The sequence below is a fragment of the Bacillus rossius genome, chromosome 2, assembly GCF_032445375.1.
Source record: "Bacillus rossius redtenbacheri isolate Brsri chromosome 2, Brsri_v3, whole genome shotgun sequence".
Classification (NCBI taxonomy): Eukaryota; Metazoa; Arthropoda; class Insecta; order Phasmatodea; family Bacillidae; genus Bacillus; species Bacillus rossius.
In genome coordinates, this window is record NC_086331.1 from 17659908 (window position 1) to 17684044 (window position 24137).

The 24137-nt window shown below is 35.4% G+C and overlaps 1 protein-coding gene across 1 annotated transcript; it reads left to right on the forward strand.

The window, feature by feature from the left end:
• The first annotated feature begins 17916 nt into the window (after positions 1-17916).
• LOC134528850 (uncharacterized) lies at positions 17917-22398 on the forward strand. Its single transcript, XM_063362517.1, has 2 exons — positions 17917-18974; positions 22149-22398. The coding sequence occupies exons 1-2, from the start codon at positions 17917-17919 to the stop codon at positions 22396-22398; spliced, it is 1308 nt and encodes a 435-aa protein (XP_063218587.1).
• Positions 22399-24137: the final 1739 nt, after the last annotated feature.

Consider the following 24137-nt stretch of genomic DNA (forward strand, 5'->3'; position numbering starts at 1 on the left):
AAACACTTGAAGAAACCACAGGAATGATTGCAAGAACACGGGAAAAACCATCAAAATATTGACATTAATAATCAGGAGCACACGGAGAAAACCATCATAATATTGGCAAGAATAATCAGGAGCACACGGAGAAAACCATCATAATATTGACCAGATTAATCAGAAGTACTCGGAGAAAACCACCACATGTTTTCCTTGATATCATAAAATTACAGGAAAAAATATTTAAAAATAAAAATAAATTTAAAAAAAATAAAAAAAATGCATAAATTTCTGGCTTGTACAAGAACTCTATCTTTGCTCATCAATGATAAGTTTACAAGCTATCAGAAACTGTTTATGCATTTTTTTTATTTTTTTTTTAATTTTTTTTTATTTTTAAATATTTTTTCCTGTAATTTTATGATATCAAGGAAAACATGTGGTGGTTTTCTCCGAGTACTTCTGATTAATCTGGTCAATATTATGATGGTTTTCTCCGTGTGCTCCTGATTATTCTTGCCAATATTATGATGGTTTTCTCCGTGTGCTCCTGATTATTAATGTCAATATTTTGATGGTTTTTCCCGTGTTCTTGCAATCATTCCTGTGGTTTCTTCAAGTGTTTCTGACTATTCTGAGGAACCGCTCTCTGCATGGATTTTTTTTTTTGTCTAATGAGACATGTCATTTTAATTGGAGTTACATTTAATTCGATAATTTCTGCTAATAAATCAAAACTTGCAATTTTTTTTTATCAGGTGGAATTGTCAAATATCATTACTCAGTCAAATTAATATTACGCCATGAGACATCTGTGGAGCACCAACATGCAAGACGAACTTCCTTTTCCTTGGAGTCTATCGGAGCCATCCTTCTTTTGCGATCGTTAGTGAGCATCAGGCATCCCGCATAAAATAACTAAATATTATTTACCTGCAAGCAACATGTGTCGACATCTGTTGTTGAAAAGCAGAACTACATGCATAAAGTACTTTTGCATGAGATATATTAATTATCGCTGATGAAATAATTAAAAAATTATTTTTAAGTAATATATCTAATTTAAAACTCTTAGTTTGCATCTGACATTAGTGTCAGTAACTAATATGAATTCCGATTTGGGATCTGACGCTGTATCGAAAGAACATAGGTGTAAGTTTTGCAGTAAAGAGTTTATCTTGAGAAAGAATAAAAGACAACACGAGAAGAATGACTGTGTTAAAAATCCACTGCGCAATATGATAAGTTGTGTTCGATGTAGCAAGTCGTTTACGCGGAGAGAGAGCCTAAAAAGACATGGCAGAACTTGTAGCGCCAAGCCTGCGTACAAGCTAGAGGACAACGATGAATCTACTAGCCTAAGGAAGAGTGATCTGCATTACGACAATAATTTTCTTGGCTCTTCCGATCTCGACAAAGAACTAAAATTGAAGGAGGATGATGATTTACGGAAGAATGAAGACAATGGAAGAATCCTTAACGTGAAAAGTGAGAATATATTCCAGCCGAATTCAAGTAGTTCTTTCCTACTTTGTAAAAATGATGGACTCCTAAAAAGGAAGCATGAAGACGATGAAGACACTTCAACATCATCAACATCGAATTATTATGGTAAATTGGGTGAAGACGATTCCTTCTACGGTGATTGTTACAGTGACTCTGAGGCTGCTGACAAAGACATAGCCTATGATGAAGCACCTAAAGCTGCCAAGATCGAAGAATGTGGCGGTGTCCTGAGACCGAAACGTTGGAAACGACGTGATATATTAAATAAATCTGATCAAGCTTGTGATGATCACCGTCTCAAACATGAAAGTTACCCTGAGGTTGGTGGTAAAACGGAAGACACCAGAGACCATAATATTTATTATAAAGGTGCAAGGAAGATGGTGATAGAAGAGAATGATTACACATCATGGAAAGATCCAAACATATTGGTTGACCGGTTAAGAATTCTACATGGTTCGCTTTGTGCAGGAAACTATTCGTGCATCAAAGAAATATCCTTCATACTCAAGGAACTGAGGGAAGCTGGCTACATACAATAATGGCTTGTTTTACTTGCATTTGTATAATGAAAAGAAATAAAATAAATAATTTAAGTTATAAGAATTTAATGTTTTTATTTCTTGTATTCTGATTTCTAACTAAGACTTAGATCTCGTAAATTTTGCATCCTTTTTGCCTTTTTTTTTTTTTTTTTTTTTTTTTGTTGATGGAGCTTCCAAATGTGCTTCCTTATTCGATGGTGCTTCCAAAATGTGCTGCCTTTATGATAGTGCATCCAAAATGAGCTGCCTTTTCGTTGTCGGTGCTTCCAAATGTGCTGCCTTTTCGTTGTCGGTGCTACCAAATGTGCTGCCTTTTCGTTTTCGGTGCTTCCAAATGTGCTGCCTTTTCGTTGTCGGTGCTTCCAAATGTGCTGCCTTTTTGTAGTCGGTGCTTAAGAATGTGCTGCCTTTTCGTAGTCGGTGCTTCCAAATGTGCTGCCTTTTCGTTGTCGGTGCTGCCAAATGTGCTGCCTTTTCGTAGTCGGTGCTTCCAAATGTGCTGCCTTTTCGTAGTCGGTGCTTCCAAATGTGCTGACTTTTCGTTGTCGGTGCTGCCAAATGTGCTGCCTTTTCGTAGTCGGTGCTTCCAAATGTGCTGCCTTTTCGTTGTCGGTGCTTCCAAATGTGCTGTCTTTTCGTAGTTGGTGCTTCCAAATGCGCTGCCTTTTCGTAGTTGGTGCTTCCAAATGTGCTGCCTTTTCGTTGTCGGTGCTGTCAAATGTGCTGCCTTTTCGTAGTCGGTGCTTCCAAATGTGCTGCCTTTTCGTTGTCGGTGCTGTCAAATGTGCTGCCTTTTCGTAGTCGGTGCTTCCAAATGTGCTGCCTTTTCGTTGTCGGTGCTGTCAAATGTGCTGTCTGTTCGTAGTCGGTGCTTACAAATGTGCTGCCTTTTGGTAGTCGGTGCTTCCAAATGTGCTGCCTTTTCGATGACGGTGCTTCCAAATGTGCTGTCTTTTCGTTGTCGGTGCTTCCAAATGTGCTGTTTTTTCGTAGTCGGTGCTTCCTATTGTTTTACCTTTTTTGAAGGTGCTTCCAAATGTGCTTCCTTTTTTGTTGATGGTGCTTCTATTTTTTAATGTTGTTTTGACTCTAGTATTTTAGTAAATTGTTCTTGATTTGACTAGCGTATTATTCAAACCGGTTAATGTATATAAACGAGTCCTATACAGCAGGACGCTTATTTTGTTACTGCCGTTGACGGTGTACGGATCACCTAGTTTGTTTCTTCTGGTGTATAAGTCGCGTAATTGCCTGTTCTTGAGACTTCGATGGCATCTTTACCGATTTTAACGTCGTACTCGATGGAGGATGTACCATCGACTACGAGAACTATGACGTCGGCGCCGACGATGTTGGAGCAGATCCCGTTGGCAACGCCTCTGACAATGCTGGAGGAGACTTCGATATGTGCTGTTCCACCATCAGCTGAAGTTTCACCATCTGCATTCCAGACTTCAATTCATGAAGAGCGTGCATCGCATCAGTGCAAATATTGTGACGCATCATTTACTAGAACTTCAAATGCGCGCAGACATGAAAGGAGCGGTTGTTCTAATAATGTTCAAAGAATACAATTTCAGCGTATAAAATGTAATAAACTAATTTCACGTCTCGATAGCTTACATCGTCATTATAAAAAATGCTCCGAGACGTATAATGAACATGGTTATTGTTTCGACTCATGTGTTGTACCGGCTAATGAGACTATATAAGTGATATGAACTTCAGTCCGTCTCTGGCTGTGGTGATGAACGGATCGTATAGACATTTAAAGTCATGTAAAAGGCTTAGTCCGTACAATAAGAAGACTGTTTGAATCGAGAAATCCACAAAACTTTAGTAATTTGTCAGTGTTTTTTTTTGTACTTGTAGTAGTGTAGTATGTATGAAATAAAAGTTTTTTTAAAAGAACTTGCGGTGTTTTTTATTTTCTCAAACCTTACACTTTAGTGGTACTTTTTTAAAATATTAATGTTGTTTTGTATCGACAAGGGATCGAACCACGGACCTTAGTCGATCCAATCAATCAGTATATTGATTACAAATTTATTTAATGAATTTTGAACTTTTTCCCGAATCTCTAGCATTAAAATTACGAATTTCCAATATGGTAGTCTTGACGTCTGATAGGATGATGGTAGTAGAGGATTTAAAGTCTCTTTACGAAAGTTTAACATGGTTTATTGAAATTATTATTTTTTCATAAAATTAAACATTATTGCATCGATCGGGTATCGAACCGAGGACGTGAATCGATCGAATCAATATGTAAATTAATGAGTGATTTATTTAATGAATTTTGGAACTTTTCCCGAATTTCTAGCTAAATAATTACGGATTTTCAAGATGGCGGCCAAATTTCAAGATGGCGGGTGTCACAGTAATAAATGATTACTGCACTCTATCGGATAAGAACTAAACTAACATGGCGTGAGCGCACTCTCGCCGACGATACATTGATGATGGCTTCCAGCATCAAAGACAAGATGGCGGACATGACGTCATACTAGATGACGATCTATATGCTTTGAAAAAAAGTGGTGGGAGTCAGTCTGCTAGCACACACCACGGGGGGAAGGATCGGTCGCCATTTTTAATTTTTTTTGCCCTCGCCGGGTTCGAACCGAGGACTCCGAACTCCGTGTCGTAAAAATATAATTTTTATAAATCTTTTATTAAAATATTAATAAATGGATTTTTTTTATAATTTTTAAATTTTTTTTCATTAAAATCGGATAATAAATAAAAAAGTTAAAGATGGCGGCCGTAACAAAATTTGCAACGGTGACGTCATCATCCAATATGGCTGCCATGACATCCTTATTTTCAAGGTCGGCGGCTTATAAGCGGCTAGCTCTTAGGAGTTTTAAGCCGCTTTTAGGAGTTTTCGTTTTTTCTAGGGCAAAGCGACTTTTGAGGATTTTCGAAATCCTAATTTTTGAACTGTGGAATTATTTGAGATTTTTTGGCGGAATTTTTTTCCACATAAATGGAAATTTTGGCGAATTTTGAGGAATTTTGGGCAAATTTTGCCCAATTTTGGCGGATTTTGGCGATTTTTGAGGATCAAATTAAAGGTCAAGGTCAAAGGTCAAGGTCAAGGTCATCCAAGATGGCCGCCGTGACGTCACAATCCAATATGTCGGAAAGGACACACAGCACTACAGCCTGGAAGCCTGTGCCAGAAAATACTATCCTATACTACTGATGCATTATTTTGATGTTGGAAAATTGCATGTGTACTAACTTTAGACAAGAGCTTCAAGGCCCTTTCTACTGTCAGCCTCACAACTCCACCTGTTGGCGACACTCTCTCGTAGCAGTGCACACCAGCCGCCACCTGCTCGTAGCACCGCTACTCCCGAGTCAGGTTCTCTCGCCTTCCGCCGCCACTCTGCTGTCTTCAGCGCTGGTGTCGGCTCGTGACGTCACGCGCTCGCGCTCAGCCGGCGAACATTCGACCCGTCTTGTCGAGTCCGTACACTTTTCTGCAACAGCTACTCGCGCGCAGTGAATCTAGCTGATACAATTAAATACCTAAACCTAAATTCAATAAATATTGAATAAAAATAATGTGTCCCAACAATAAAAAGTTACATAAAGCCTATGTTAGAAATAAACATTTTTCAAACATATTAAAACTTTCTTAAATAATTTTCGTCATATTCACAACAATTCAATGTATTCAATTCTAAAGAAAAAAGAGTTGCTCATTATTCACTATAATTGCAGTTAAAGATCATTCTACATGGTGCAAAAAGTATTATTATGTTGACAGTAAATATTAACCAAAAAACTTTTTAATTTGTCTTAATATTTTCAAAACAAAATTAATTTAATTAGAGGAGACAAATAGTATATTGTTAACCAATGTACCAAACAATATACTAAATCGAGACTGAAAGCAAACAATAAAATTACCTTTTCAAAACATTAAATTTTCATGAGTTAAGACGAGAAAAATAATAAATAACTCAATACGTTGTAATGCATGTGAATTAACACAGAGCCGAACCCAGACCATATGCCGCAAAAAAGACATAACCAATAAAAATAATAATCAACACATCTTCATATAGGCCAATCGAATCCGAACCATGAAACCTTATTTTTTTTTATCGATACTTGGCAAATATTTTAAACAGCTCGTGTACTGACTTATACAAGACGTCTCGAACCACGAGGACAATCATGACATGACTACAAACTTGACGATCCAAAATCAAAGAAAAGGATGTAAATTTAGAAGCTAACTAAAAAAAAAAATGAAGCATATATGGAAGGACTTTAATAAAAGGACGCACATTAAAAAGGAAGTAAGTTCGGAAACACATTATAAAAGGAAGCACATTTGGAAAAAAAAACATTCCAAAAAATTAAGCGCATTTGGAAGCACAATAAAAAAAGAAACACGTTTGTAAGCACAAATAAAGCATATTTGGAAACACATCCGACTACGGAAGCACATTCGAATGCACATTCACAAAACGGAAGCTGTCGAGAACTCATTCTTAGTTAGAAAACAAATTTCTAGAAATAAAAAAAAAATAGTTTTTGAAATGCAAAATATAATTTTAAAACAAATTTTCATCTCCACCTGGATTACTATAAGGTATTGCAATCTTTGACGTCGAATCTTCTTCATTGTCTTCAAGCTTCCTTTCTAAGTGTCCACCATTTTCCGAATACGGTGGATCTACTTGAATTAGTTTTGAATGTATTCTCACTTTTCACGGTGATGATACTTTTATCGTCTTTAGTCTTCCTTAAACCGTCAGAATCCTTGAATTTAAGTTCTTTGTCGATATCAAGTGAGCTATGAAACGTTCAAGGCACGGAAGATTATTTACGTCATGCAGCACACTCTTTAGAATAGTAGCTCCATCGTTGTCCTCTATCTGGTAAGTGGGCTTGGCTTTACAAGTTCTGTCGTGTCTTATCAAGCTCTCTCTTCGCTTAAACGATTAGACTTGCTACACCGAACACAACTTACCATTTTGCGAAGTGGGTTTTTAACACAGTCATTCTTATGGTGTTGTCTTACGTTCTTTCTCAGGACAAACTCCTTGCTGCAGAACTTACACATGTGTCCTTTCGATAACGATGCAGGCAAAGTACCAGGATCCATGTTAGTACCAGGATCCATGTAAGCTTCTGAGACTAATACCAGATACAAACTCAGAGTTTTAAAATGGTATCAATCACTGCATTAAAATATTAATATTTCATCAGCGGGAATTATTTTATATCAAACAAGACACCTTTTGTAATTAGTTCCTATTCTTGCCAACAGGTGTTTTCCAGAATGCCTTTTTCTCACTTAAAAGTTATAATAAAAATAAAATCACTATTTTTAGCACACTAAAAAATAAAATCATAATGCGCATGACTGAGATAGACCAACTATACCGATACATTAATTTATGTCGTTTATTTCAACAACCTACCTCTGTAGGTTGTAGGACAGCATGTACTATTTGACATCGTGTGAACAATGCAAAGGTATGTACATGCAAGGAATTTTAAAGTTAAATCAAAAATATAAAGTGTAGATGTTTCTGTTACACTTCAGTAGAATACAAAGGATTGCATAAAATCCATACTAATATTATAAAGCTGACGAGTTTGTTTGTTTGTTTGTTTGAACGCGCTAATCTCAGGAAACACTGGTCCGATTTGAAACATTCTTTCAGTGTTGGATAGTACATTTATCAAGGATGGCTATAGGCTATATTATATTATCAATAACATCAGGGATCCTTACTAAAAGTCCAATTTAGAATCAAATGCGTTGGAGGGGGTTAGATACAACATGCAGTACACGTACGAAGTGTGTGTTGACAATGCCGCAGGCGCTAGAAGTTTATTTAATATTGCCTATTAACATTGTTGCCACGCACTAGATGCCTTATCATTCTTAATTTTCCCATACAAGTAAAAAACACCCGTGTGATATTAACAACGAAGTAATCAGTACCCTCATAAGAGTTCAATTAGTATTTAAATACTTTTTATCACTTTAAATCGCAAAACTAAACTATTGTTTTTTTTCCTCTCTGTGTTTAATTTGTTTTTTTTTTTTGCCCTTTTTTTCAAGTATATATATTTTACAGACTTTAAACTTCACAGTAATGTACCTTATGTTACACAGGATGACATTTTCCGAAAATTAGATCCCATGGGTGGTTAAAACCAGGCAACAGTGGGTACTTTGTTTGCATGAGAACAATATTTTGCATTGTTCATGCCTTCTGCGTCTCCATGGCAACGGGCATCGCGCGGCACTTGCGTACCCTCAAGGAGGGCGTGTATAATGAGCGGCGCAAGAGTGATCTGCCTGTAGACTGCCGTAGCGAAGTACGGGTACATCAGTTGTACGTTGCGTGCACGAGTCGGGAAACCATCGGTGCTATTCATTTTCTCTCCGGTACATTATTACAGCATTGTAGTAAATTTTCACTGAATTATTTTTTAATTTACCATCACTGTAAATGGGAGATGTGGCTTAATTTTTTTCCATTAGTATAGCCGTGCGAAGCCGGGTCGGGCAGCTAGTATTTTATATTCGTATTGGATACTTCTGGTGAAAAGTAGAATTATGTGTTAAACTTATTCGCCTTGGATTAACAAAAATATCTAAATATAAAAATTATCTAGTAATTATTTTAAATTTACGAATAAATGTTGTGAATTCACGGGTTACAAAGTTTTCTAACTTAGAAGGTGAACTCATTACATTATCTTGGACTATTGAAAATACTTTTAAAAAAATGTTACTTTTACACCAAACAACAATATTCTTCCTTACACGTGCAAGTTTTTACCAATTTCTTTGAAGGTCTAGTAATTTGAAACTAAAGATCTCCACTAGTTTATGTGAGGAAAATTTTTTTTATTAAATGTCTGTAGGTTCGCTGTATTTTAAAAACTGTAGCACTTCGTGTTGATGGAACGCCTTGGTGGTAATGAAATTTTAAAATCATTACCAACTTTGCGTTACTTCACTACGGAATGCAAATTCAAACTTCCGCACCGCTTGGCTGGACAGAACCCATTTTAGAATATCATTCACTAATTCTTCAAAGTTAAAGTTTAATTATATTTTACTGGTGATTCATATTTATATTATTGGGCGACAGTAAATTTAACAAACACACGATCCAAATATTGGGTGAAATCGTTTAAGAAAATTTTGTATTCTAAGCTTTGTGATGTTAATTATATTTAAGCATGCAAAATATTTAATTACTGAGAATTGTTAAAGACATGCTGGTACTTCAGATCAGAATTAATTCAACTTTACAAGTTTATAGAAAAGGTTAATTTGAAAAAAAAAATCACCAACAAGGATATAATTTTCCAGCATTACATTTGAGATTGCTTTCTACCTGGCCTGTCACAAAGAAGATTCAAAAATTATAATCTTACAAAATAATGTAAAGAATTTTTCAACTAAGATACTGCATCAGTTTGAATTTAGACACAGCAATGTGACGACGTATAGGATTATATTTTCATTTTTTATAAGAACTAGCCAATAAAGCTTATACTTGTTTGCAGTGGAATCGTGTTTGTGATTTTCAACTTGACTCTAGAGCATACTATGTAAAATTATTTAAAATGTGTACGAAATAGAACAAATTGATTACTTAAAAACTGATATTCGATTGCACTTACTGACAATAATGTTTAACTTACATTTTCATATTTTTCAACCAGACACACACAATTTTTGAGGGCGCCCACATTGAAATTTAGATTTAAACCAAAATAAGAAAATATTTAAATTTAAAATTATATTTGCTTATTACTTGACTAACTGTCCTTGCGTTTTATTGAATAAACGTTTTATAGATTTGCCAAACTTAGTTTTATTAAATTATTTCGGCCTTATATATTGCCTATAAATGATGTTAGGTACTATAGAATACATACTACATAACCTAAATACTAATTCGTTTGAATTTAAATTTATAGAATTATTCATATAAAAACAGTACAAATTGAAAACTAATTTAAATTTAAACTTTAATGCAAGTAAAATTTGTTCTTTTTGCAATCCGCAAAGATGAGATTGGGTTTAGAGAACAATAACCTTTCCTTAAAAGCAGTTTTTTAGATATAAGCCATTGCAGTTTGGCATTCTTTGGCATGGCAAAATTCCAAAAATAAATTAATTTATGAAGATAAAAAATTCACAGAAAACAATACTGAATCAGGTGATGTCGGACAAACAGAACCAACGATGAAGTTGTATTCTTATGCAAGGTGTTAAGAGTTCTCGTCCATTTGTTGTAGCACTTATTTCCCCAGGTGGTTATTTTTCTTTGAAATCTCCTTCAATAATGCAGTATGGTGCTTGCTTCAATTTATGTTCCATGGTAACTATCCGCCAAATGTCTAGCTTTAGGTTCATTATGTATGGCTGTAATACTGAGGTCTACATTTAATGTTGGGATGATTATGGTTGTTCAATCTAGTTCAAATCTCTATACCATGTGAATTTTTCCTTCATTTTTAAATGCTGTTGTTATTCCAACAATTTTTTCAATCCATTTTTCTTTGTTATCTGACTTTCTTAGACATCAGTTAGTCCGAAAAATAAGTCTATTAGCCTGCTTGCTGTACAGTGCTATGTCTATGTTTACTTGGAAGATTAGGGTGCAAATTATATTGGTTTCAAAGTCTGTTTGCATTCAATACTAAAAATTTAGTTCTGCTAATTGAATCTGTGTTATTTAAAATGTCCATAATAGAATTTTCCTTATTTTGTGCGAATTTTGTTTCTTTCCTCTGGTATTTCTACTTAGTATAGTTTTCTTGAACTTGCAGCTCCTTTTTCAGCTGAAGGAGTATCTTTTTCCTCCATTTAGTTGTTAATTGTTTTTTCTTCTATTTTTATTGTTTGTTCATTTTCTGTTGAGTAGATTATTCTATTTTTTCTTTTTTTAGTCTACTTCGTTGTTCGTAGGTTCTTACAGTGTTTGTAGGTACTTTACTTCGTTGCCTTCTTGGTTTGTCGTTTGTATTATTTAGAATAGTCCCATTAGTATAACTCCTTTTTTTTCTCGACAGTGGTTTTGCATTTGCCTGACTTGGCTTTGATTTTTATTATGGTGTTTATCACAATCTGGAATTTTCAGTTTTAATTAATTAATATGCTTCTTATGCCCTTTTTATTATTTTGTTGTTTGTTGATCGTTTTATTTTTTTCTTCTCGTTGTTCATCCAGTGTCATGTCTGCCAGTTTTTTTTGTTGCCATTGTGAGTTATAATTCAAGGAAATTTTGTAGTGTTGTTTTCGGTATGGTGGTAGGTATACTTGTTGCTGGTTTGTGGGTGTTTTTTGTTTACTATATCAGAGCTTTCCTTTAATTTATCTTCGAGTACTTTTCTGTTTGGGCTTGTTGTGTCGTTTGCGGTAGGTTTTCCATTGCAGTTGGTGCAAGTGTGGTTTGCACGGTCACATGCTTTATATATGTGGATTTCTACAAACTAGTAGTATATAAAAGTATTTCCTGAAAAAAAGGGTCTAGATTGTCAATGACGGGCTGCCCTGACGTAATTGCAGCCATCTTGGATGACCTTAACCTTTGACATTTAGCGTTAACTTTTACCTTGACCTTTAACTTTGATCTTGACCTTTGACCAATCGCCATTTTGAATTACGCAATCTTGAAATCGAATGTCCTACTCCCCGAACAATGTATTTTTTCGTTACGCCTGCCATCTTGGATACAAGAAGTTGCAATTTTCGTTACGAGAACCATATTGAATCCTAATGCAACAGCTGCCATCTTGGATCTGATGTCACAATCAGTTTTTCCATTCTGACATCATATCAGTCATATTGTAGTCGTCTGCTGGAAGCAGCGATCGTATACGAACGATATATATTTTTTCGTTCTGCTGGAGGCCGACATCTTTGTTTCTGCTGTATGTTCCTAGTGAGCGCCAATATTGCTATGTCTGAGGCAAGGACGATGTTCCAGTACCTGAAAATGTTGTCGTGGTTTTATCGATATATAACTTTAATTTATTTTATACAACATTAATTGCAACTACAGTGATTCGAACCATGACAGCTTGAACCTCTGAGTTGGAAAACATACGCCTTTGACCACACGGCCATACTTTTTTTTAAAAATATGTTTAAAATTATAATTAAAATGTTTGTCTGGCCCGTGATTTTTCATCACAAGCCAGCCAAACATCCCCCCTTTATTTACTTATTATTTCTTATAGTTTGACTATTTTCTTGTGACAGTTTCATTGACTTAGACAAATTAGTGACAAATGTAAACACTTACAAATTTACACCCATGCCTTGCCCGGGAATCGAACCCAGAACTCCTCGCACGCCATCGAGTCATTTACCAAACTGAGAATTAAATACTGCATATCAAAAAATAACACACATATTCGGACTTGTAAATTTTGTTTTGGATTTTAAGGAATAATAGCATTACTTGCTAGAGGACGTTGCCACTATCTTTATTATCAATTCACGATACCAGGTACGCTAGAAAACACAATAACTTTCTAGAGGGTGCCTCCGCCATGTTGTTTAATTATAACATATGTTTTAACATAATATTTAGCTAAATATCTTGCCAATAATGTAAAGTAATTCAAAAATGTAAATATAGAATGTAAAGGTACTCTAATAAAGTCAGAGGTCTTTACCAGAAAATCAGAGAAAAAATACATTGTCGTGGTAAAATGAAGTCATGGTTGGTGACATATCTATGTAAGGACAGCTGAATATCATTTTTCTAGTTACAACATTATTTAATTTCTCTAATATGGTTCATCATTAATTCTGATTATGTGGTATTTTCGCTGATTTTTCATTATTCGTTCGTCATATATACATGGTTTTACTTTTTTTTATAATAAAGTACACCTCTGCGAGATCAATTCTTTATTCCTTGACCACAGTATCATACATCTGACCAGCATATGCCATTTCAAGTGTCACTCAATTGAAAAGGCAATGATGTTTGGTGATTGTTTTAAATTTTTTACAGAAACAATAATATCATTTTAATCTCAAAACAGAGTCTACAGAAAATTGTTGCTTCTCCACAATCGTCATCATAGAAAAATTTCATGTCATTCATTAAATACAGTACCTGGTACTGCATATATATATATATATATATATATATATATATATATATATATATATATTGCTTATTGCAGGCGCGCCTTGAATATCTAAGTGCGTGGTAAGAAATAAATAAGAATTAATTAATATTTCTGTGATAGAAACATACCAGTAATTGCCTAGAGAAATCAAGCGGAACAAAAAAAAAAGAGTGATGGTCAGCATTGAAAATTTATTCTTTAAAAATTACAACACCTCTTGGTCGGTAACACCTATTAAGTATAATATATTGTTTTGAATATTTTTTTTGTCGATATTCCCTGATTGAAGTGTTAGATACTTTTCGAAGAGCTTGCATCGAACTAACTAATGGATCAGACTTAACACATCGTTGACTTCGAGGAGCTCACCATAGATAAGGGTTGATCAGATAATAATGGAGCACTGAAGGAATAGATGACGGGAAAAAGAGAGTAACCAGAGGAAAACAACCTGCTTACGGCAACGCCCTCCATGTTTCTCAGCACTTCCATGAGATATAAGGCTTTGCGTAGCCGGGAATCGAACCAGGGTCGCCGAGGTAAGAACTGACCACTCAACTGCCGAGGCCCCAGGCACACGGAGAGGCTGTTGCTTGGAGAAACAAAATTGTGTACGAGTGTTTCACTGCTCGCCAGTGATGTGTAAACATCTCACCTCGGCAACGAGCAAGTTCATGTGTTCTCATGTTGCAAATAAACTTTTATTATGGAATTAAAACACGAAATTTAACGCAGATTTCTTTCAAAATAATGCCGAATGCGATAAATAAGCGACAGGTTTTGATTTCTAAGTTAAAATGGTAACTTTTTTTGTCCTTTTTAGAACCTAACTATAATTCTGTTCAGCAAGATGGTACTTAATATTTATCAATCCCAGCCGAACAACCGGATTACAAAAGCGTCGCACGGAAATGACTCAACGCTGAACATATATCATTTCCACTTTTACCGGAGTTAGCACTGTCTGCTTTTACGAGGTTCTACTTCTTTAGGTGCGCTGAGGGTGACATTTTAGTATGCACCAGAAATGCAATGAAATAAGCGCTCATTACACAACGAAAATGTTGACAGTTTGATAGCGAAATGCGCACGAATGCAGAACATGCTTTAGACACGAACTAAAGTCATGCAGATGCTGGAACCACGTGTGACAAAATCCACTGGTGCATGTTTCGTGAAAACGTGGGGATGTACTAAACGTATTGGTGTGCTGTAGTAAACTCAATAGTAGTCAAATTAACCATACTGGAATACATTTTATTAACTTGAATAGTCATAAGAAAATACAATAGCAACTTTAAAAGTACAAATAATTTATTAGGCAGGAAACTTGTGTTGGGACGAACATATCGTCAAAGATATTTTACATTTGGTTAGTTATCTAAAGCATTTTGAAAGTGGATGTATCTTAAAAGTATTTTTCCAACTAGAAGCTGCAATCCAATAAATCCCTGCTTTGGATTTTACTTTCAACAAGGATTTATGTTAAAATACTGCCCACCATAATAAAATAATTTAAAAAGTTAAAACTTTAAAGATTCCACGCCTGTTAGAAGTTAAACCTCTGTCGCATTACTTAAATATTAACCTGAAACATTATATAACATACTTTATAAACCAATTTTTTTGGTATATTTTTTCTTAAACGTTTCATATCAGTCTGTAAATACTTCCTATAAACAAACCTTAAACTTACTGAGCTGTTTCAACATTATTGTATAAAATTGTTGTATTACAATGTTATTAAAAATGAAAAAAATATATTATTTCTACTGATGATATTTGAAACATTTACTTCGAGCTTACGAGGAGTTTACGAAGACAAGTAGTAAATTGTGAGGTGAATATTTATTATAATAATTATAAAGAAAGTTTTTACGTTTATAAAACTTGGAATTACTTTTACTACTACTATTTTTGTTATCAAACATATATACAGGATAGTTACACAATCATAAAGTTTCATTTGACATTAACTTTGAGATCTTTTCTACCTAACATTCATGAAAGAATATTTAAATAAAAGAAGCTATAAAATATTGTTAAAAAAATGTATCAAACCTCCTGCAACAGTTCGTATCTAGGCACGGGATTCTGTATTAATTTTTTTATAATCATTAGCCTTTAAAGATTAAAAAAGTTGACAGAAGTATCGTTTGGGCAATTTATAAATTGACTTCAGGACATACTTAGTAAATGAAATGTTATATTCCAATAGCACTTAGTTAAAATAATACTTAAATTCTCTATTCAAATTTTTCATATACGAATACGAAAATGTTTTAAAATGTAAATATTTGGGAAAAGTGACCGCATAAATATGTATGGAAAGTTTTAGTTAGTAATATTGTCAAAATATCTAACACAAATTAATAAAGGTTCCCAAATGAAGTCAAACATTTTTTTCCTCACTGTGACCAGCACTTATCATTGAGAGAAATGAGAGAACAATGCTCAACCATTTTTAGTTATAAATTTTGTGTCCACATGATAGTTAATAACGGTTACCCTTATAAAAAAGGAAGATTTTTAAGATATGATTAAAAAAATATGTAATTATAATTTGATCGCTTTGCAATCCGCAATGATGAGAATTGATATTGAAGGCAATGACCTAGTGAAACATTATACCTTAATCTGAGCGGATACATGGCCACACTTTTCATCGAAATTAATTATCTTTTCATATGACTTGGTTTTTTTTTTAAAAAAAGTCATAAATACTGCTTTAAAGATTTAAACAGAATAATATAATTTTTTTAAACAATCTGATTTATTTCATTCACATATTTTAACTGCATGGTGAGAATAAAACTTAAATTTTTACGTGAAATTTACAGATTTTGTTTTTAACTCTTGAATATTTTCATTTAAAAGTGCAATTCATATTTTCTTTATCTGAGAAGTTTTAAAATATTAGGTTGTTCAAAGTCAGGAATATTTTCCTTTTTTAAAAGATACAACTATGTTCACTATTCCAATAACAGATCTCTTTTTAATGTTAGGCATCTTAAAAGACAATGGGTTACTTGACGTTATTTGAACCATGTAAAGCCACGTGTATAGCCTACAGCTGCAGTTAAGGGGAGAACAATGCATTTTAAGATGCTTCTTTTCACTTTATGTAAGCAAGTAAAAAATATTGCACAAAATTAATAATCTTCAAATAAAGTTAAAATTAGTAAACATTTGCACACGTATAAATAATCTTTAAAACTAACTTGAAGTTACGAAAAAAAAATACCGATTGGAAATCATTCAAGGATTGTCAAATATAAAAACAAAATTTGATGTATTGTTAGGTACTTAGTTTTCTCACATGGACAACGATTTTTTAAGAATTTATCTTAGTGAATTTAAAATAGTTTTAAAAACTGTTAACTCCTACACCAAAACCAGTCTTCTTCCTTTCACACGCATGTTTGCCTGTTCAAAATAGACCCAGGAAAAGTCATCAGCAAGGTTAAAGATTGTTGTTGCGAAGATCTAGTAATTTTAAACTACCAAGTACCATTTATTTAAGGCGCATTTTTGCGCTAAAAAGTCTGTAATCACACTGTAATTTCTAACAGTGTAGCAATTCTTTTTGTAGGAATGACATTTTTTTAATTGTTACAACTTTAATATCATCACAAAATTTGTGTTACATCACTAAAATATTTATAGTAAAATTACCGAACTGTGAATCTGAGTGAAAATTAATTTGGTTTCATGTATCTACAAAACGATCTACTTTATTACCAACAGTAAAATCTTTTAGGTATGTGTATCTTCATGAATCACTGTTGCAGTTTAAATTTTTCTCAATCATGGATATTGAATTATTGCCCGACTATATATTTTGCAATCAAACAACTTAATAATTAAAGTTATCTTTCTAGAAAACTTTTTATACTTACCATTGTTAGTTTGGGAATATTTAAAAAAGAAAATAATAATTACGTACAGAATAATGTTAAAACGAGCTGGTTATTTATATTAGACCTCAGTAGAAGGTACAAATTTAAAATTAAAGTTTATCTGAATAAAAATTGCACCATGAGATTATAGGCACCCAGCGTCAGAATTAAGATTGTTTTTTTTTAAACTGCTTTGTAAGAAAGAAAACAATTAAAAAAAACGCTATAGTAATTTATTGTTTTGGAATAAGGTTAATATGTTTCAGTGTAATTCTTATTAAGGCACAGCAATGTCTCAAAGAAAAACTGAAAAACCACTACAAATGTATATGGGAAACTGAAGTAACAGGAAATACCTTCACTTCAATAACAGCCACCAAAAAACAGCAAAGATGGCATTATTAAAAAATTGAACCAACCTAGCTGAAATATTTCCCTCTGACAAAAAACTATTTTCTGATAAATATAAACTCTTGAAAGATAACTCCATATCAAATGGTTATCCACACAGAATCACAATAGAAGCACATAACAAACCCAAAAACCCTTACACATTGAACGAAAAACTGACAAATTGGTACAGTGGCCATTCCCTATGCTTGTGGCCTTTCCGAAAACAATTAGGTAACATTCACGGATAATGATCAGTTTTAAAATCTAATTTTTAATAAATATCACAATCTGCTGCGGCTCGGATCCACTCCAGGCTCTGGGGAGCAGTCAGGCAGTAGAACAGCCAACCTTGGACAGGGGAAATGGACATGTCATTCGGAGGTGCCCTATTCACCCTTGCACCCTGGAGTTGGGCAGATGCGCTCTGATTAACAAGCACCATGGCCAACCAAAGAAGACCATCAAATGTTTCGAAAGTGCACCCTAGCTCCTCTGAAGAGGAGGGCGCAGCGGTCACGCAGCTGCAAGGAATTAATCTACAGCAGCTGAAACAAGACAAAGCATATAAAAAAGACCAGCCAGCCCTGCTAGAACAGCCAGCCCTGCCAGAACAGACAGCAATGCCAGAACCGCCAGCCCTGCCAGAACAGCCTGTCATGCCAGAACCACCAGCCCTGCCAGAAAATCCAGTCCTGCACGAACAGCAAGCCCGGCCAGAACAGCCAGCCCTGTCAGAACATCCAGCCTTGCCAGAACAGCCAGCCCTGCCAGAACAGACAGCAATGCCAGAACCGCCAGCCCTGCCAGAACAGTCTGCCATGCCAGAACAGCCAGCCTTGCCAGAACAGCCTGCCATGCCCGAACAGCCAGCCCTGCCAGAAAAGCCAGTCCTGCCAGAACAGCGAGCCCGGCCAGTACAGCCAGCCCTGCCAGAACAGACAGCAATGCCAGAACCGCCAGCCCTGCCAGAACAGCCTGCCATGCCAGAACAGCCAGCCCTGCCAGAAAAGCCAGTCCTGCCAGAAAAACCAGTCCTGCCAGAACAGCGAGCCCGGCCAGAACAGCCAGCCCTGCCAGAAAAGCCAGTCCTGACAGAACAGCGAGCCCGTCCAGATCAGCCAGCCCTGCCAGAACTGTCTGCCATGCCAGAACCGCCAGCCCTACCAGAAAAGTCAGCCCTGCCAGAACAGCCAGCCATTCCAGAACCGCCAGCCCTGCTAGAAAAGCCAGTCCTGTCAGAACAGCCAGCCCAGCCAGAACAGCCAGCCCTGCCAGAACATCCAGCCTTGCCAAAACAGCCAGCCCTGCTTGAAAAGCCAGCCCTGCTTGAAAAGCCAGCGCTGCCAGAACAGCCATCCCTGCCAGAAAAGCCAGCCTTGCCAGAACAGCCAGCCCTGCCAGAAAAGTCAACCCTGCCAGAAAAGCCAGACTATCCAGACAAGCTAAAAATCACCACCAGCAAACCAGCCTCAGGAAACCTTGCTTTGTTCATAATCATGTTTGAATATACACCAGCTGGACGGCTATCGACGACAGCCTATAACCAAGTCCTACACCAGAGGTCAGTTTTAGCAGTCAGCAGGATGCACAAATCAGTGTCTACTCGATTAGTTCAAGTTCGGCCTATATCGGGCATCACTCCAGGAGATACACCCTTTAAAGGAATAGCCCCTGTGCAATTCAATTTCCCTGAAGTAAAGCACGCAAACTGTTCACAAAAAAAAATCTTTAAAATTAACCTTTAATCTAAAAGCCATGAAATCAAACAATGGAATTTAAAAACCACGAAACAACTTCTCAACACCTACACCGAACTTAGGGCAATAAACTACACATATTATGATGAAAAGCGTAATTAGAAGGAAAACAAAGAAAGATAAAAAGCTGACACGATATTAATGTACTAATAGATGAACAGAAAAGTAAAAAAAAAATATTACATGCAAGAAGAGACAACCTTCTCTAATGAACTTAACTTTAAAACAATAATTTAAATGAATTAATTGCCAAATCCATATTAGGAAACATAAAGTTAATATTTACGAAAGAGGAATGGAATATAGTATGCCAAAACAGAAACTGCTTACTAGAATTGCTTAGACGTCCTTAAAAGTTAAGTGTTCTTAGCTTCACTCATCAAATCAGAATACCAACAGTAATATCTTATTGCAATGACTTGACTCTTCAATAAATGCTAAAGAATCAAAGGTAATGCTAGAGAGTAAATGAGTCAATATCGTTAATATTATACAACTGACTCGCTAACAGTAAGACCACTCTGTAAGAGTGCCAGTGCCACTATAGAAATTTGTAAGTCCACAAAGGTAACACGAACTATTCATAGACCTCACGAACATTCAAGATTTTTCAGTACAAACAGAGCGTTACAAAAAAAAAAAAGCTACTGTAAGGTTACAAATGGCTGGCTTTTCGATACCACACCAGTTGTAAAGAAATAGAGAAATGCATGATGTGTGCAGAAAGCCACAGATATAAAGAATATAACTGTACAAACTACACATATACCAATTGCAATGGGAAGCACCCAACAATCGACACACAAAACCAAAAAGACAAGAACTCGAAGAGAAATTAAAGAAAAGATCAGCAATATTAAACATATAACAGCCACAAACCAGCAACAAGCATTCCACCATACCGAAGCCAACACAATAAATCAAAACCCAGATTTATAACTAATATCTGCAAGAAAAGAAACAGACGTCACCAGAAGAACAACCATTGGAAAAAATAATACGATACTATATCAACTAAATATTAGAGAGGGTATTTGAAGCAATTCATTTCATAAAAACTGAAGAACTTTAGATTCAGTTAACCACCATAATAAAATCAAAGACAAGGCAGGCAATTGCAAAACCACTGTAGAAAAAAAGATGTAATACTCATAGAACTATTCAAAATGAATTAAAACATAAAATGAGGACAGCGATGAGAAAACAAAAGCTTCACAAACAAAGAAAAAAAATCAAACAAAATAACAGACGAAGTAACTGGTATCCTTTAAACTGACAAAGAAGTTTGAAAATATCTAATGAATAATGATATATATCAATGGAACAAAATCCGCATTATAAACCTATATATATATTTGTATTCTTGTGTTCCAAGAAAAATAGACTTTGCATAATAACAGAAACCAGATTATAAGAGAAACACATTTTTCATAAACCGCATATATAGTACAAGAAAGGAACAAAAAATAGACATTAGAATAAATTTTGGAGGGAAAATAACAATATTCATAACATGAATGAAGGAATTACACAATATTGCAAACCATAATCATATCCAACTTAAATGGAAACCAAAGCATTACAGCCTAACGTAATGCTCTTAAAGCTATAAAACAATACAGTTAATTAAAATGGAAGATATAATAAAAAGAGCACTACACTATATTATGAGACGAGATTTCAAAAGCAATGTGACCAGCTGGGGATATAAGTACTAAACTAAAATTGGACGAGTAAATCGAAAAAAAAGAAGCATACCACTACAAAATTCATGCACCATAACAATTAAAGAAGTACTCCAACGAGAACAGAAGAAAGCCAGATATCTTATACATTTTTAAATTTTAAATACAGAATTGATCTTTAAGTGAAAGTAATGCAAGTAATTTGTATGTTATATAACTAAAATAGATAAAACATAAATCCCAACAAAAATAAATAAAATAGTTTTTTTGCATAGTCCTCAAATTGTTTAGAAATAGTTTTTATTAATCATATATACATTTGGTAAAGGTCCCATGGATCAAATACTCCAAGAAAACTCCACAGGGTCTCAACTCAATAAATGACGTGCCCAGATATTCAAGCAAACAAACAAAAAAACAACCTGATATCAGTATGTAGCTGATGAAGGGAACAGATCTCAGTTTTATAAACATCGCAACTGTTTTGTCTTAGGACGCCAAGCTTGTTAGTCTGTGTTGTGTAATTGATCTGGCTAACGCCTTCAAATTCTCTGTGCTCGCTGTATATATTGAATTGACTTCGGCTGTGTTTAATTGTTTTCTTTTTTTTTTTTACCTTTTTATTTTGTGGATTCTTAAGGTTTTCTTTATGACATATTGTTTAATCCAGCAATAGAAATTGTAATTTTTTTTTAACAAACTCCGACAGCTTGCAACCACCCTGCTGCTTAACTGCCGCAACAGTGCAATTAGAAACTTTTCCCCACACTCATGCCCCAAGGGCAACCAAAGGTAAATGGCTACCTCTCCGCTTATTCCCCGGGCAATGTGTGAGTTCCATTAAAAAAAAAAATAAAACAATTAAGTGCAGTCATTATTTATTTTCATGGCTATTACTCATTACCAAGGATCACAACCCCCCACGTATACATTAGATACATAGTTATCCTACCAAAAGGTATACAAATATATATAAATATATAATTATATAAAATCTATACTATAAAGATACTATAAAGTTTAAGATATAAAGTTTCTATCAGTCCTGTGCGCGCACTTTCCCTAAACTCGTTTGCTTGTGGGTGATACTGCAGTCCTCGTAATATTCAAACAAAAGTATGTGAACTGTCTCCATGCACTCCATCAAAATTAGTACCATGCGGGCCCGACTGAAAGACAAGTACATTAATGTCTATACGCCAAAAATTTATTGACCGGCCCTGAGTTCAGTCAAATTACGTTGCTAGTCACCGTCTACTTCAGCAAAACATATTTCACAGCACCGAGCTTCACCTATTCTGGCCATAACAAGTATGAGCGTCAACTCCTTACTTTGAGCATGTTGACTGGGCCCCAGCTGGTGGTCAACGCGCCTCCGCGCCGCTGCCACACCGCGGGCCGGACGGTCACACCGAACCATCCTGCTACTGTCGTGTCCGGCTCGCAAGTCCCGTACCTAACACTCGCGCGCCACCGCTGAGCGCGTCACTCGGCTACGTCACCATCGAGCTTCTTCGGCCGTCCTCGGGTACACTCGTAACAACCAAACCCACACATCACTAGGCGTGCTGATGGCGGCGGAGTGAGTGGTCAGTGCAACCACTCACCACCAGGGGCGCTTGCGTCCCTGGTCACTAAATCCAGTACTGGAAAACTGGAAAAGCGGACCACGAGCCCAAGTGCCCAACCCCCCCATTGTAAACTCTTTTCTACTCTGTCCAACACTTCACCCAGACCATCCTCTATCTCCTGTAAATTCCTACTCGTAATGCATGCCAATTTGCATCCCGCATGAATGTGCCCAGGGTTTTCCCTGTGTCTATGCAGGTTTTACCTGGGCCCAACCTATCTCTAGTTATAGTCTAGATTTAAGAGTGAGGGGAGTTAGTCATGGCGCCAATCGCTGCCATGGCTGGCCAATCCCCTCCTAGCACATGATGCATGCGACCCTCTCCTTGCATGGCTAATCCCAGCATGACTAGGCGTATAGGCTTCGACCTGAGACGCACCTAGGTCCCTCCCTAACCCGGACCCCTCCAAAATACACTAAGTTTTAGTTAGGTTAGGAAAAAAAAAATCATCACTAGGCAGCCGTTGAGCAAACGGTTTCATTTTCTTTGTGTCCTCCTAATGCAATTTAATAATAAAAAAAAGGAAAAACCTAAAAAGCAAAACTATGAATAATTAAATAACAATAACAAAAACTATAAATGAATTATTAATCACAAAAAATTTAAATAATTAAATGCAAAACGAAGCCAACGCTTCTTAGAAGAAAACAAGCAACAGCCAACTAAATCGCAAAGAAAGTTACCGAAAACGGTAACAAGCTAATTCTAAGTGTGTTTTTAAATTTAAGAATGAGAATCTGTTTGTTTGCAGTCAGTAATGAAGAGTTTAAATTATGAAGGCAATGTGACCTTTTGAAAAATAACAGTCCAGTCTGAGTGGTTGTGACTAACTTTTAGATAAGCATTCATATTTCATATAAAATTTTATAAATTCCATTTTTTTATATCGGGAACAGAAATGCATTAATGTTTAATGAAGATTGATTTTATTTATATTCTAGTTCTATATTTAAATTAAATTTCTAAGTGTGCAATGACATTAAAAATTATAAAAATTTTTTTTACTTAACATTCAGCTGAATTATTTTACAACCATGAACAGTGAGTCATAAACGTGAATATAAAATGTAAAGGGGCTCTAATTAATGAAAGTGTTTTTCCAGAAAATCACAGAAAAAAAATGCATTTTCATGGTCAAAAATACTGCATGGTTCGAGACATGTCCATATAAGGACAGCTGAACATCTTATTTATAGTTGCAACTGGAGATAGACATGACCTTATGGGCCTTGACCACAACGTAAACACAGAGACAGAAGCAGCGCTAATCATTATCCAAATAAATTCACTTAAATTTTGAAAATTACAAGCGATACTTAACTCGCTGTTCCCACCTCTCTGGATTTTCCTAACCCTAAATTTAGTAGAAGGAAATTATGTAGGACACTAGTTGATATAATTGCATGGATTTTAAATGTTATTTTTTATTTACTTTGAGTTTGTCATTGATATACATTAACTTCGAATTAAGCCTAGCGAAACTACAGGCAAATAATTTGTACATAGTAACCAGGAACATCATGCCATTGATGTTTTTATACGATTTAAAAAATATGAAAATTAAAAGAGGTAGTAAACTACATAAATA

What these genes read in the sequence shown, in the direction of transcription:
- LOC134528850 (XM_063362517.1), top strand. Translation starts at nt 17,917, where the DNA reads ATGGCCAACCAAAGAAGACCATCAAATGTTTCGAAAGTGCACCCTAGC. An exon ending in CTTGCTTTGTTCATAATCAT is followed by an intron (nt 18,975 to 22,148) that starts GTTTGAATATAC and finishes CCCTGAGTTCAG; the next exon opens with TCAAATTACGTTGCTAGTCA.